Raw genomic sequence first — 16,925 nt, forward strand, 5'->3', positions numbered from 1 at the left:
TTTTAGTAAAGATGATTTCCCAGAACAAGTATTTTACCTGTCATTTTCTAGTCTTCCAACTAGTGGCTCTGCTTTTCTAATTTTTGAACGGAAATATAACCTACTTTGGGACAGCCAAATAAGGGTCTTCCCAAAATGAGCAGCCACCTGTGGAAGTATCTTCAATCTCCCTTCCATAGCCAGGTTGTTTTCAGAATCCAGGACTCTCCCACATGCCTGTATCTGCTTATTTATTTCTTTTTATTTATTTTAGGCTTCTGTTGGCTGTTTTATTTGTGTTACCTTTCCAGTAATTTTCTTCAGAATATTTAATATGTTTAGTAGCAATTTTTATTTTTTGTGTTTGCAACCTTTGTGTTTTCCAGCCTATTTTTCCTCTCATATATTCCTTCTTTGCCACCCCATTTATTTTCTTCCTTGTGCTTCCCGTTTTTAGCCTTGGGAATGCAAATCTTCTTTGACTCTTTCACATTCTTAAGCCACCATGCTGATTCTATGGATTTTAATTTCCGAGCTTCAAGCAGGGAGTTTCTAAGCTACTTCCTCTTTAAAAAAAATCTGCTCTTGAAGTTTAGTATCCCAGAGAGTATGGCTTCTTCTTGTGTTTCTCTCCTGCAATGAAGCTAGAATTATTTACATGGTAACCATTTCTCAGGGGTTCAGGCACAATTTTTAGTCCTTGACAGGACTGTGTCAATGTTGTTTACATTAGGATACAGAAAACTCTGTTCTCGACACACTATTTCAGTGCAGCTTTCACTGAACTTATACGGAGTTATTTTGGCACCAGCCTTACTGTCTTCATACTCTTTTTCCTCTTCAGTACCACTTCAATGTCACTTCAGTTGCTCTTATTTAGAAGTTAGTACCTTACTCCTGCTATTATCCTCCACAATCTACACTGCTTCTATATCTGGGGGTCTGCATTTTGTGTTATTTCTCTCCTCCAAGCAGTGCCCACGCAAAGCGTTGCACACAGAGATGCTCCCCCTCTGCAGCCCGACTTGTCCTCCCTGCACAGCTTATACGTAAAAAGTGTGCTATGCCTCTGATAATTCTCATCCCCTTTGCTCAAAAAACGCTGTTTTTTTCCTCTCCATGATACAGTCCAGATCACCCATTTTCACACTCAGCTTTCTTAGGCTGGTTTATAGGCACTTGCACTTTTATATCCCAATTATAAGATGACCTAGATGAAAATTGTGATCTAGTTTGTTGAAAAACCCTGTAAAGTCTTTTCAGCTCAACTGTGAAACCACTTCCCATGACACTGCACCTCACTTTTATTTACCACTCTGCTAGTGTAAAATGTCCTTAAAATAGAATTTAATTTTAAACTGGGTTTAATACTTCTTTATATTGTCAAATTGATTTGAGAAGGCATTTATGTAACTGACAGGTGGATACATAGATTTCTTTCTTTCTTTTTTTTTAAGGAACCACTTCATTTTGTTGTCTGAAACATATTTGGAGTATGTTTTAAACATTCTTTGCACCCACACATAAAAGCACTGTCCTGATTCCACTGGGTATTTTCAAAGTTTATAATAATATATGCATTTATATACCATAATATATGCATTTTACATTTGCTTGTGTTTCTTTTCATCTGTAACAGAAATAGTTTATTCTTGAGTTGTTCAAAACTAGAAAGAAATTACCACCAACCTTTCAAATCAAGGGACTTCTAATGTTTTCGGGTTGCTTCAGTTGTGGCACACAGTTGTAGCAGTCCTGTACCAGAATGGCCTGCATGGACCTTGAGAAACAAGCACAGTTGTTTTTCAGGACATCTGGCTAAGCCTTTACCCCCTTTTCCATCAGTGCCTGACATTTTGTTGGTCTTTCTCTTTTTGTCCTAATCACACTTTCTTTACCCTGGCTACTTAACGGCCTCTTCTCTTTTGTGATGTTTATTGGATGCTGTTTTCCTAAGAGGTTAAAATCAAGCTCTGCTTTTTTCACAATTCATTTGAAATAGTGATATAAGGCTAACACTGAATGTGCTATAGCTATGCTGATGATGGCTTGGGAGTCTTGGTGGTCCAACCCTTTGATAGTGATTTTTAAATCCATTTGTTACATTACTAAAGATGTTTTTAGCTGGCATCACTCAACTGCAAGTGTTAATATTCTGCTCCTTCACATCTTTCAGAAGGCTTTAATTGATTCAGCCTCACTGTAAACTGTAAAACTCTGACAAGGTTCCTTCACAGATGGGGGAGTTTAAATTTGTGGGAGTGTAACCATGACTAACTCAGACAGTAGGTCAGTGTCAGAGGCAGGATCTCTTACTAAACCAGACAGACTACAAGAAGATTAAGCCTCTATTTTTGTACATGGTATTCTGGGAAATAGCAATACAGATGAATTTTGGAGCTGGTATTTACCTGTGGGTGCATGTCTGCCTTTCTGTATGTTATTAATTGCACACTTCTCTGTGTACTCGCTACACACACACACACACACACACACACACATACACACACATGGTATAGATGAAAAAAACCCTTTCTTTGTGCTCTTTGCTCTCTTTCTGTGTCACTTCATCAGGAATTGTCTCTGTTGTTGTTCCTCTGAGTGTTGTCAGGGAGGCAGTGCCCTCCTTGCTGCAAGATCTGCATAATGAGCTCAGATGAAGCTGGAACTGGTGATGTTGTTCCCCTCTGTACTTCTCTTTAGGAGGAGGAATATTCTATCAGAGCAAAGCAGTCACAGTACTGGAACTCCAGTTTGGTATCATTTCTACTCATGTCTGAAATATTTTGCTTTAGTAAGGCACACCAGCATGAGGGAGAAGGAAGGCCCTCCTGTTTAGATGCCAAGCAAGAGTCCAGTGCAGAACATGCCCACTGACTGGTGCAGCACAGCTCTTCCTCCCATCAGCCATCAGCCCAGACAATTGCTTTTAACGTCTGGATTCTGCATGCAAATCTGTTCATGCTCTTGCTCTCTGTCTCAGTTAATTTCTTTCCTTGAGGGAGCAACAGGACAAATCCTTTGATAACTTGTTACCCACCTTTACCTGCTTTCCTGGTGTGGTTCCCTGTGACTGGGAACCTTTGTAGTCAGCTCTTCCAGCTGTTTGTCTGAATGGTCTTTAGGGAGACTAAAAGCAGTGAACCAGGAATAGCAACATCTGACTTCAGCCAGGTCCCATGGGAATTTAGTTATTACTCATTGGATTGGATTGGCAACATACCCAATACCAGGTACCTGCCAACGGCTGCATGCCATGAACTTTCACCAACAGCTGTCACTGGTGTGCTCCTTGCAGAAGTAGGGCACTGGGTGACATGCTGTAATTAATAGTGTCTGGGTGAAAAATTTCTCAGATTAAAGTCTTGATAATGATTTTGGCCATTTAGTGATCATTGTGTTCACTAGAGGCATAAATTCTGTCTCGTAGATAGCAGGGAAACTAATGAGGTTTGCCCATATTCTGGCAGCTCTACAAGGGGGTCCAGCAGAGAAAAATGGAGTTTGGTTAAAAAAGGGGAAAAGAAACATGAATTTTAAAGGAAATGGGGAGAATGGATCTCAGGACTGCATACATGAGTATTCAAGTTTTTCAAAGAAAGCTCTTTATTGACAAGCCTTAGAGCCCACTTTGCTCATTTAAGGAAAGCTTAGTATAACCAGGTTTTGGGTTTGCCCTAATACACTTTTTTAGTACTGCATGTTTGGCAAAAATTTAGGGTCATGTTTTTCATTTGCATAAGTAATTACCCTGTATCTATTTAAAATTAAATAGAAGAGCTCATTTTTCATGCAGGCCTTCATCTCTATACAGAATAGCTTGCTGGTCATGTACAAAAATGTTCAATTCTATCAAACATTGGCATTATTTTGGTATATCCTCAGGTGTTCTATTTGACTGAGACTGTAATAGGCTCTTGCAAGAACACTCCACGTCCAATTTTAGCCTTAGCACCACTGTGTACTTTGAGGTGTAAATCTGTCAGGTATCCAAGCACAGCAGGATATTTCAAAAGTTTAAACCCAGTTCTCCCCAATCAGCCTTATGAATTCTAAAAAGCAGAATTGCCTATTCCAGTTTTGTACATGTAAAGGCAATGACTTAATCAACAGAAGGAACTGGAGGAGAAATCAGTACTGAACTCTGAGGAGAGTCTAAAGGTTTCTTCTCTCCAGAAGAACACTCTAAAGTAAATAGATAAGTATTTTCCAAGACTAATTTTATTGAAAAGAATTTCCAGCCTGAGAGATTTCATTGCAGCATTGAATGAGAGGTATTGAATTCCTTTGCATATTCTTGAAGACCAAAAAGAATTTATAAATCAGACTTCTGGGAATTGTTATCTCACAGCTTCTTCTAACAAACACAACAATTTGTTTTAATGGCTTTCACCGAAGATGTCATAAGTGGTAATCCCTATGTTGTAAGTGGGTACTTAATGTGATTTAACTTAATGCTGATGATGCAAAGGTATTCTCCCCCAAAGCCCATTAAGAACATCCAATTTTCTGGTAGACTAACACTCCTGCTTACTATCGTAGAGATAAGTGACTGTTTAACCAGGACAATAAGGAATACTTTAAAACCAAGGCTGGAAAACTGAGTGGGCACAAAACTGTGAAAGTTCAGACTCTGAATGTAAATGTCACAAGCTGAGTTTTTTTTTTTTTAGGAGTAGCTTGCATTTTTTGTATATACAGGTATATACATACAAACACTTTGCATCATCTTGATGGGTGTGCTGGTGAATATCATTATTTGTGATACCAGTAAGCATGGTCTAGTAAGAAAAAGGCCAGTGCAAACCATTTGTGTAAAGTAAGTAAAAGAACAGTTAAATAACAAGTTTTATTTCATGTCTCTCTAAAGTGCAGATAATTCTAACAGTTTATCCAAGATAATGCTTCTCTTACTGCATGCTTTTTCTGAATTTTGTACATGCAGAACAGCACAAAAGGAAATGGCTCTGGCATCATTAACAAAACACGCTAACTGTAATATTTGAAAAGCTTCAGGATGCAAAGTAGAAGTGAAGGCAAACTTTTCAGGAGCTTAAGGCTGCTCACTTGGGTCTAATATAGACTTAGCACTTTGCAGGTCAGTGGCTCTGCTATTTGTCTCTGACCTAACAGATCTGGAGTTCTTCACATCAAAACCAAGTCTTGCTGAGCTGAGATCAAACGTGTTAAGGTAAGGATCTTGCCAGTGATTTATCGTGCCAGGGAGGGTGATCAGGCCATAAGGGGCCACTGCAAATGAAGCTGACATTCCAGCAATTTCTCATGTGTAGTTATAAGGTAATTTTCTCAGGCAGAGCTTTTAAGTCAAAATAAATTTGCTCATTGTATTTTTCTGTGTTGTCTATAATGTCTGAAATCCTAGGAGGAATATTTATTTATGCAGCACAGCTAATTTCTAAGTAAGAACTTGCTCCTGGTGATGAACATTTTAAATCGCAGTTACCTACAAGGGAGATTAAAATCTTCCAAATGGTAGAACATGTTTCCCATGTAGAGATAAATAGTTCACACTGTTTTCTTTTACATGTAAGAAGCACAAAAAATTGCAATGCACAAACAATGCAAAACACAGGACAACTACACAGAGTAATACGAGTCTTGTTTGTATAAACCCCTCCTCATTCCCACAATTTCAAATAAGTGCTTGTGGAAGGGTATCCAGGATCAAGTTCTTAATAGCCACAACTTCATTAAAGCCCAGTGACAGCCCAATAATTGATTATGTAAACAAATACTCCTCCTCTCCACTCTTGATTTAGTGGATTTTAAAAAATCTTTCATTATTTCACTTTTTAAGGTGCAATAAATGACATCAAGGATCATACTCCATAAAAAACACTGCCATCCTCACCCAACTCATCCAGTGATGGCTTGTCTGCATAATTAGTGAAAATGGAAAGCATGGTTAATCTTTTAGTCATCCTGGTTTCACAAACAATGTTTTCTGATGCAGTTAAACAGAGTAAATGTTCTTCTCCAGCAATTAAAAAGTCCCACTGATGAAAGGATAAGTAAAGATTGGGAGCTTAGTTTCTTAGGAGTACATGAAATATTACCTGAACTCTGTTATTGCTCCAGTATTGTTCTACTAACAGCAGACAGATTCTTCATTAACTGAAAAAAGTAAAAATTACTTTGAGGAAAGCCTTTATGTGCTGCAATGAAAGTTTCTTCCCGCAGGTTTAATAAGGCAGCCAAAAGGAGTAAAATGTTTGTGGTGGGTATAGTTCAACAGACAATACAATCTGAAGTTTCTTCTCTTTAGATTAATTTTCTTGAACAACCAGGCGCAAAATAATCTCTTTAATGAGACTGAATGGAAATAACGGATGCTGTATCAGCATGTGGCACAGTGAGAAACTAAAATAGAAAAGGGTATCATCACAGTTTGGCAGCCTGGGTTTTGTGCAGGAAATACTTGGGGGGAGGAGGAAAGTAAGCATGCTACTGCATGTTGTTAAGACTTATTTAATCTTCTTAACTAATTACTCACACTTCCTAATTCAAAATCATACAAACAAAAATGTTTAGATAAGCTTGGAGTTTTTTCAAATGGGTACCCCCTACAGCTTAGAAAACAAACATGACAGGTTTCCCCTGTCTGATGTGCTGCCATTTGCAGAAGAACAGACCCAACTCCCAGAAAGACAGAAGACTAATTAAGACAGGAAGACAGGCAGGTCAAACATTTGGTGTGAGGGATGTGGGACATAGGGGAGAAAAAATCATGTTACATTCCACTTTCACAGGAGACTGACGGGAGGCTTCAAGCCCTTTCTCTGATTCCATTTGCTGCTCAGAAACCCTGGATTCCACCGGTTTCTCCTCCCATCACACCCCTTTCCTAGCATACCATTCCCTAAACCTCTTCTGTCTGTGAGCTGGCTCAGTGGGGGACCTGCCCTGTCTGCCTTAAGCACCTGAACAATACCCAGACGAGCAGAACAGGGCAGCAGCCCCTGCAGACAGGCCCTGCTTTGCCCTCTCCTCCCACCTCTCTGGGACTGAAAAGAGACCGAGCTCCTGCCACCATCAGGGCTCCATCATGAGAATCCTCCTCCAGCTCATGTCACCCGCAGGGAAGCCTGACTTAATTTACACAGGCTGAAAGTCACTTAACCTTGATGTATTCATCTCTTTCAGACACTTGGCTTCTGATCCAAAGTCCACTGGTATGAAGCACTGGCTTTCATTTTGGTAGAGTTGACTAGGCCTTGCTACTTGGGATTTACACCCAGAGAAGGCAAACATCCTGGTCTTCTCGTCAGACACCCACCCTTGACACAGGACTGGGCTTGCACAAACAAAATTGTATCAGATCTGGCTTCACTGACAGTGAACCAGAGCAGCCCCACTCACTTCCTGGGCATTTTATTTCAGATTCCACTTGTTTGATCCTCCTGCTGTACTATGTTTGTAAAGATTTAAAATTGTCCAACCCTCTCAGTACACTCACAAGTGCGGACTCTAGATTTCTTGAGTGCAATTACAAGCTTGAATATATGAAGGAAATTTCTGTACCATTTCTGGTATACCACATCCAAAAGCTGTGACATTTTCCATCAGGCTCTGAGGTCCAAATGAAAGTTTAAAAAAGATGAAGCACCCCACAGCACACAGAGCTTTAGAGCAGAGCTCTTTTTGCTTTTCAATTTTTTTCTTTCTTTTTCTATTTTTACAGTGTGGGGGGTGTGAGTAAGGAGATAGAAAGACAACCCAGCAGTCAAAGAGGAAAAAGAAAAATCAGCATATTCTGGTTTTTTTTGAGGCCTTTCAGACCTCACAGGCTCTAGAGTGTGTGTCAAGTTTCCAGTGAAACATCTTTGTTTCCCAGTACAAACATCCCTCTGGAGGCTGTTGCCACTGATTCCTTTTCCTCAACTGGGGCCTGATTCAGCTCCCACTGACACCAGCTGGATTTTTCCTTTTGTTCTACTCTGGACCTCTTGGGCCTCTTCTAGCTGAAAACCAGCTATGCCCAAGGGAGCTTGCTTGCCTGAATTAAATTTGGTGCAAAGTTGTTCCTGTACAGTTCACTGGTACTCTCTCATACAATAGCAGTTCCTCCACAGCTGAAAGGCATCTCACTAAAGAACCCAAATCTGGTAACCTGTGCTGGAGTGCTGGGCCTGGGTATCCCCTGAAAGCAGCACAGCCACTGGCACTGCCCAGAGAGGCTCATTCATGGCTCAGGAGCAAGATTCTGCGCTGACAGTTCTTGGGGAGGTTGGCCTTGAAGCTCATTACTCACCTTTTGTGAACTGCCAGCAAGAAGCTGTGACTCTTGCTGGTCACCTAAACAATCCTCTTAAAATTAAAATGAAGTGGCATTGCTGATCCATCGCTGGTGATTCAGCCAGACGACTGCTGGCATTGCCTTTTGCTTTCCTAGTGCCTTTTATAAACCAGGTTTTCACTGATTCCATAGCCAGCTGTTGGTTTCCAGTCACTCCCAGGAGTGCCTCACAACACACTCTAGAATGTGAGAGATTTGCTCTATCAAGACAGCCATAAAAGTGAAGGAAAACAAGGCCTGTGAAAATAAACAAGCTGCACCTCTGTTTTGCAATCCCACCTAGTTCATTCCCTTACAATCGTTCTAATCATTAGGACTCTTGAAATGTTTCCCAAGGAGAGGAAATGAAGTTGCTGAGATGGGAAAGGATATGAAATTTCCTGACCAGACTGAGGCACAGGTGCCCGGTATCTGGGATGTTATGCACTATTTACCAAGGGAAATGCTGCTGCTGGATTTTTTGCATGCCTCTAAAATTGTTGTCCGTCCCCCCCCCCCACCCCCCAAGAAAGTGCCATTATGTACTTCCTAATGCCTCCAGCTCTGAGAAGATGCTGAGGGCCAAGCAGCTGTGATTCTCTTATAAAGTACTTTGGCATCTGATGCCCCCTCCCCCAATCCCAGCAGATTTAGTGTCAAAAGCTCTCTAAGGAAAAAACCACATATGAAAAAAAGATCGTTGATGGAATGAAACTATAACCAGCTACTAAATCAATTGAGTTAGGAAATTCCCATTCCTTCCTCCATTCATCCAGAATCAAATCTCCTGTGGGAAGCCATTATTATTTGGATGATAAAATCCTCTTCCTGTACCAAAAAACATTTCTGGAGCTGCAAGAGCACAAAAACCTTGTTTATTAAATCCATGGGAAAATAGTTCTACCTCCAAAGAGCTGAATGCTGGGCCACTGTCTGTGCACTGCCTGAAGTTCTTAGTTAAACAGCTGGGGAGCCTAAAGAAAATATCTCATGACATCATCACTAAGCAATATTGAATTAAGAATGTAGATCTTCATTTCACTCACACATCATTTGAGAACATTTTCAAGAAAGGAAATGAAAAGTTATGTTGTTGCCACCTGTGTTGATTAGTCTTATGACTTAAGAGAGCCCAAAATCTTTTTTCCCCCCTGTATGTTTTAGGGAAAGACAATACAAAAAAGAGAGGCAGTGAAGGTGCAGAAATCCCCAATGAATGTAAAAATCAGTTCCATTTCCCAAATCCAGGGCTAGCTCAGGCTCAACAGCAGAGGGAATTTGAAGTGCCATGAAACTAAAGCTCCTTCAACTAAGAGCTTCAAAGGAGATACTAGTTCTGTGCTTTATTTTAGTTATATTTATATACACTCATAAAGATAGTTGTTTAATACTTCCTTGCTGGTAAATAGTGATAAAAACACAAAATACATTTTCTCCCTGGTCTAAATTTCACTATTGCTGCACTGCAGATCAGAATATCCAGCCTGGGTTTGTACACATCCCTTCCTCTTTGAATACTTGTCACTCCATTTACCTGCATGGTTTAAAATGAAAAATAAGCTGCTAATAATTACTAAGCCAATGGGGATGGATGGCTACTGAAACAAGAGATTGTAGTTGTTTATTTGCAAAGCTAAATTTGCTTTCTGTTACACTAAAAATATTTACTCTTGGATGATTTCTAAACTGATGAGCATCCAAAATGCTATTGAACTTAGTGTGTAATGCTTGTGAAATGCAGGTGCAAAATGCAATATATGATTTTCCTCCAACTACATGCCAGCATTCCAAGTAACTTGGAATTTTTACATGGTAACTTTGAAGTTTGCTTTTCCTTTGTGCAGTTTTCAGTATGATGAGGTATCTCCAAGGCTCTGAACAGTCACTTGAGATGTAGGATGAGTCAGATTGCTTTCTTGATGAGCCCTGTGGAACTCTGTCAACAGAGGCCAGATACAATAAGCCACAGGCAAGATTTGAACCTAGTAAAGACATGGTGGGACCATGTGTGTAAGAGCAAGAGGTTATTGTCAGTACCAGGAGGGATGTGACTGTTCTCTTTAGGAAAATCCATGCCCTCTCCATCTTTCATTTGGAAAGGAACAGAAACTGCCCAGAGACCTGTGTGATGCGATCTCATGAAAATGATGACACTCCAAGGGGCACAGGGGAGCAAAATTTGGTTTCCTCCTTTGCCCACTGCACACCAATTGCAGCCAGACTCACAGGAGGTCCTGGCTGCTTTTCCACTTGGGTTTGTTCTTGGCTAAATGGCTGCACTAACAGGGACACCTCAGTACAGCAGCAAAGCTGGCCTTTTATCTTTGCTCTGATGTTACTGCCATTACTGCCTCTACTGAGAGTAAATGGCAAACAAAATGTTTGTGTATTCCAAGATTTTTCAAGTGCTCCCTTCTTCCCTTTGCCTTTTGGCACAATGCTATTGATAGCACCCAACGGGCCAGGTTATTTAACTACTACAATACCACATAGCAAATGCATGACACATTATAGACTTTTTCTTCTCCCTACTGCATATCACAAAAGGTAACACTAGGACTCAAACAAAAACAAATTACCTCAGTAACTCCTGGAAAACTCAAGTGGTTAATCAGTTACCTTTTATTTACATATATATGCTTAATGCTGAATTAAGTTGTAAAAACCAAAGGCTGATTTATAGCCACAGTCAGCCTTAATTAACATTGATTCCAAGGGAATAGTAAATGTGAATAGCCTTCACAATTGAGGTTGAACAATGAACTCACTGGGTGTTGTCCAATTTGTAGCATGATTTACATGGAAGCAAGCCCTTCTTTTTCTAAGGTTACCCCTTTTTTATCTGGTGTTTAGGATGGGTTATATATAATCCATAGATAGGAACATTTGCTGTCAAATATTCTCCCTGATTTAGAGTCAGCCTTTACCATGGTCACTATAAATAAGGGAGAAAAAAACCCAATTTGAGGCTTTGCAGGGATTCCTTTTTCTTGCAATGTGTCATCGCTTCTCCATTTCATGGCATTTTTACGAAGTGGCCATAATGAAAGTCAGATTAAATGTACAGGATATATACATTTAATCAACAGCCATTGGAGTCAGTAGTGCTGGAAGAGTTATAAAAGCCCCTGTGAATGCAAATTTATTGCAAAAGAATCTGCGTCTCGGTGGTAGGAATATCTGCTGAATGGTACTACCTGACACAGAACACCTAAAACTTTCAAAAGTGAATTATTTAAGTGTAAGGCTTTGCTTGTAAAGCCGCCAGCTGCTGGATTTCAAGACTTGAAACTGTTCCAAAACATGGGACTAGGTACTTTATTTGTGCACTAGAGTAAATACTCTGATTTTACTGCCAATTTAAATGTGCTCAGTTTACAGTAATGAGCTTGTATAGGCAATACCTTGTTTATAGAAAGTGGAACAGGAAGAAACTAACATTAACCATTAACAGTAGCAATTTCTCTTGCTTTCAGCTCAAACTTTATGCCAAATAGATCCTTCCCATGTCCTATCTGAAATATTTACTATTACTGTTCTTTTTCTAAGTCAGTGGGATAAATGGAGCATTCAATAAAATGATACAGCTTTTCCTTACCGTCAGCTTGAATTGCAGCACTCTTGCAATTCCAAGGCACTATTTCTCATTCCTATGGTGAAATGCATTTCAAGAATAAATATATGTCCTGTGCACTAGCAAACCTGATGATAGGTGTTAATCCCAGCAGAATAGAGTTAACATTTTTAATCTATTTTAAAAAGAACAGACCACTTCTCCAAGGGAAATGTACTGAATTGTGGCTGCCACGATTTCTCAGGTTCTTGTACTCAACCAAACTGCTTTATTCTTTCCATGCAGCTCACACGAGAAGCCCATGTGTTTATGTACATCCTGTCACCTTAAACAAACATGCTTATATCTTCTCTGGCCATCTGCTCCTGAAGCTGGAAGCTTTTCTCCCTTCCCCTCCCTCCTCAGCACCCCCGACACACTCACTGGGTGCAGAGTTAACTCTGAGAAAACTCATGGAAAGCATGAAGTGAATTCCTTCCTCCACACAGGTCACAGATCTCAGTGTTTTTTTTTTGCTTTGCTTGCAGTCTAAAAGTGACAATACACCAGAGGGTTTTGGCTTATGGCATTGGTCACTAGAGATTGTGCTGGTGATTCTTTCACTGTCTCATTTTGGGTTAGCTCCAGAATGTCCTAACAGGGACCAGTACAGGGTTTGCTGAACAGTGTCATCACTGAGTGGGAAGACACCAGCACAGTCTTAGGACCTCACAGTCCAAGGACACAGGTTTGGGATAAATAGGGCATGGCAAGGAAAGCAATGGTAATGGTGTGGTAGGTCCTGTGGTAGGAAACCTCTGAAAACCCAAACAGAAAGGGCAAGGGGGAGTAAAGAAAGGACAGACTCTGGAATGGATGGAGGGGCACACAGCAGAGGCTGAAGTTTGAAACACAGGGAAGATAAGGAAACACAATAGAATTCATAATTGCAAAAGCACATGGAATTGCTGGTTTCTGTGTCCATTCTATGGGCAAGGTCTTTTCCAGGCAGTCACAGGTTCCTCCCACACACGGCCGCAGTGAGCCGGAGACAAGCGAGCTCTGGAGCAGGAGCTGTGACACTGCACTCACTGTGGCACTGAGCCTGAGCTAATGAGCCCTGCTGAGAGGAACACAGCTACAGGACTTCCATTTGGCTTGGAGAATAGGTTTGAGCAAGCTCATATCTGGTAACTGAAAACTACAGATGTATTTTTTGCTTTCATGTGTCTAAAGATGGGCCAGTTTCTCTCACCTGTGCATCTTTGATTGGAATGGAGACTCCTTAAGCTTTCCAATGGTCCCTGTCTTTATAAACACAGCCCTGTATGGAAAAAAAAAAAAAAAAAAAAAAAAAAAAGAAAGAAACAAACAACAAAAACCAACCAACCAAACAAACAAAACAAGACAAAACAGAAAAAACAAAACAAAAACCCAGGTGGTGAACATTCCTCTTCCCTGCATGTGAACTCCTGCTTTCAGTGGAGTCAGGGGTAAAATTCCTGTGTATTTCAACAAGGCCAGGACATCTTCTTGCACATTTAGTTGTATTTCATGGAATACAATAAAAGTACATTGATATCTGGACTCCAATGAACCCAAATGGTGTCTGGACTTTTTGAACACTTCCATACTTAGAAAGTTTTAGAAGACAGAAGGAGTCTGAATACCTGGAAAACTTTTCACTCAGTCATTTTCATGTAGTGCCTTCTTTAATACTTGCTAATAAATAATTGCATCCTGTTCTTAAAAGTCATTCAGCAGCAAATAACTGACATGTATACAGCTACCAGTAAAAATCAACTTTAAATAAACTCATTTGTCATTACCTTTCTCAAGACAGCTGTTGTCAGCACCACTACCATTTAAATTTGTTTTGCCCCGACAATTAAAATATCAACACTGAGAGAATGTAACAATTTCCATTGTTCCTAGCAGATAAGCAAGTTCGTTTTGTGCTGCAAGCCGTCACTGTAGCCATAATTAACTGACTGTGTATTGAAGAACTGTGATATTTGAGATTATTCAGCCTTGACTGGGATGTATCAGTGACTAAATGTTTACTTACTGAACTGAGTGATTACTCCAAATCCTTGTCTTGTCTCCAGCAGTTTCAAGGCTTTTTCTCCGATACAGCTATTTCTTTTTTTAGTTTATTTGTTACAGTTTTTGAACCAAATCTGAACATCAACCAATGTTTAGACTTTGATGTTGCTTCTATAATGACACTGCTATAGAATATAGAAAGACATCAGAGCTGACCTCAGCCTGAACTCTTGAAAACTGTAATTTTCACACACAAAAATAAGTTTCAGTTCTTTTGTATTAGAATCCGCAGATTTCTCATGAGTTTGTTGTTATATACATTACTGTTTGTTCATGCAAGAGATCTGATGACTTTTCTTCCTTTTCTAGATTTTCATCAATAATGAGTGGCAGAATTCTGAAAGTGGAAGAATATTCCCAGTATATAATCCAGCAACAGGAGAACAAATTTGTGACATTCAGGAAGCTGACAAGGTAACGTATCCCATGAATGGCTATATAATAATGGTTATATAATATATAATGTCTGTTTAATGTATAAATTAAATGTATAACAGAAAATAGAACTTTATAAATAGATCAATGCAACCAGTCCAGATTAGCACTATTGGACAGTTCTTTTATTAACCATATTTCCAAAACCTGTCATGTGATTAAGGTTGTATAACAGCAGATTTCATAAGCCTGCTTGTGTTATTTACCTGTGCCTTCAATTTTCTTCCTCCTTCTTCCCAGGTTGACACGGACAAGGCAGTGAGGGCAGCTCGGCTGGCTTTTTCCCTCGGTTCTGTTTGGAGGAGGATGGATGCCTCAGAAAGAGGCCATCTTCTGGATAAATTGGCAGACTTGGTCGAAAGGGACAGGGCAATTCTTGCTGTAAGTGACATATAAAAATCAGTAGTCAAATCAGTTGTCAGTTTTACATTCTGAGAGCCAATTCATTTGTCAATGGGTTGAAATGAATTGTATGTGAAAACCACCCGCAGCCTCCTGGCTGAAATGGCTCAGCTTACAACGTGATGCAAAACCCATAAAAGCCAACCAGAGTCTTCCAGCGGGCTCAGATCAGCTTTAAACTGGACGTCACACAAAAGCAGGGGTGTGCACACATGTGTGCCTGCCATGCACTCCTGTAACTCCTGTAGAATAAGAAATGGCAGGTTGGGATGATTTGTGCAGACAGGAAGGGAAGGGTTAGTGAGGTGCTCAGGGACGCTCAGCTGTGACATGGATTCTGGGCGCGGCTCCATTTCACTCTGGGATGAAGCCATCGGAACGGTGGCATTGTTAATGTTGTTTTCCGCATGTCAAGTGCTTTGAACTAAGCCCATGAACATCTTAATTCCAGCTTTGTCAACACTTAAATCATCTTACCGCCAGCAGATACTGTAAAATCGCCATGGGGAGAAGGAAGTGCACAGCAAATCAAGTTTACTCTGCCTGTCATTTAATTTTTATTTCTGGAGCCAAGTTCTTTACTGAGTTGCACTGCAGGCAGTGCCTTTAATTGCTCTTGGGGATATAAGTCAGTGCAGAATTAGGCCTCCATTCTTCTCTATAGAAACTCATTTGATGGTTGGTGTATTACACATGGGCGTCCTTTGCCCATTCTTAATGATCTCTATTAGACAGCTATTGAGAAGGAGTTAAGCTAGTCAACATCTTAAGATATTTTATTGGATTTTTTTTTGCTAAATGATCTTAGGAACCCCTAAGAGGATAGCTTATAAGATACTTTTAAAAATAGGAATATTAACTAAAAAATAAAGACATTAGCTTGTTAATTTATGAGCTTCCCTAGAGGAAAATTTGTTTATTTGATGGCAATAAATAAACTGGCTGTACAGTATAGATATCTCAGACCTCAGCAGGAGTCTTGGCAACCATATAGAGAAATTTTTATATTCACATCAATTATATAAAGAGGGATGTGTCCATTCTTCTCTTTATGGATTCAGATCATTAATACAGGGTTACAAGGAGCCCCTTCTCAGCTGTTATCATTAACATAACAGAACCCAGTTTGACAGGCATTTTCATCTTGGCTCCTGATTAAAGCAATTCAGCATTTAGAGATCTGGACCAAACACAGTGGCTATTAGGTTCAAAGTAAACAAAGGCACATGTACATGCATGTGGATACACACATAAACCCACAAGACAGACAGACAGACAAACACACATAAACACACACATATGTTTTTAAAATCATAGCCATTCCAGAATACTCCAGAAGAAACCAGTTTGGGTTTTTCAAGGAAAATGCTTTTTGTTCACATTTGCAAGAAGAAGTAACAAAGGGGATCAGATAATTGTTCTGAACCTTCTGCATTAAAATTACACGAAGATGTAACTGACTGGTCTTCATTAAAATCTTTGTCATGGTTCAAGAGCTGTTAAGGTGGTGAATACTTAGATACGATAGTCCAAAAATGTTACTATACTTACATCTCTTTCCTTTTTCTTTTCCTTCAGACTATGGAATCACTGAACAGTGGCAAACCGTTCTTGCAAGCTTTCTATGTAGATCTCCAGGGAGTCATAAAAACCTTGAGGTATTATGCTGGTTGGGCAGACAAAATCCATGGAATGACCATTCCTGTAGGTAAGGGGAATTAAAGCACAGCTATGCACTAAACCTTCTCATGGCTAGACTAAAGCTTAGTGGCTCACAGCTTTGTAGAAAGCTCCTACAGTGTGTAGTGTTTTGCTGAAGCAGATGTTGGAAAGTCAGGAAGGGCAGGACTGGGTGCCCTGCTCTTGTTCTGCCCCACATGCACATGTGAGGAGGGCTTGGTTTCTTTTGCATGTGTCCATCTGAGAAGGACATATCTCAATACCTACATTTAATTATTGATGCACATGTAAAAAATGGATGAGGGATAAGCCTGAAAAATACCTTGAAACTCATGAAAACAGTGTTTGGTGCATGTTTAAAAAAACCAAATCATTATGTATAGATTTTGTTTGTATATGGCTTCTTACTGCTTATGCCAATAATTTTACCTTGGACTAACACTGGATCTAACTTAATTTATACTTTTAGAGCAT

General features: G+C 39.9%; 1 protein-coding gene across 1 annotated transcript in view; it reads left to right on the forward strand.

Moving 5' to 3' along the window:
• ALDH1A2 (aldehyde dehydrogenase 1 family member A2) overlaps positions 1 to 16,925 on the forward strand; it is a 51,665-nt gene that overhangs the window by 8,601 nt on the left and 26,139 nt on the right. Inside the window, exons 2-4 of the mRNA XM_056499739.1 lie at positions 14,244 to 14,348; positions 14,610 to 14,750; positions 16,350 to 16,479. Of these exons, the coding sequence (XP_056355714.1) occupies positions 14,244 to 14,348; positions 14,610 to 14,750; positions 16,350 to 16,479 (376 nt within the window). The remainder of the gene's footprint in view (positions 1 to 14,243; positions 14,349 to 14,609; positions 14,751 to 16,349; positions 16,480 to 16,925) is intronic.

Source organism: Oenanthe melanoleuca, chromosome 10, assembly GCF_029582105.1.
Source record: "Oenanthe melanoleuca isolate GR-GAL-2019-014 chromosome 10, OMel1.0, whole genome shotgun sequence".
Taxonomy (NCBI): Eukaryota; Metazoa; Chordata; class Aves; order Passeriformes; family Muscicapidae; genus Oenanthe; species Oenanthe melanoleuca.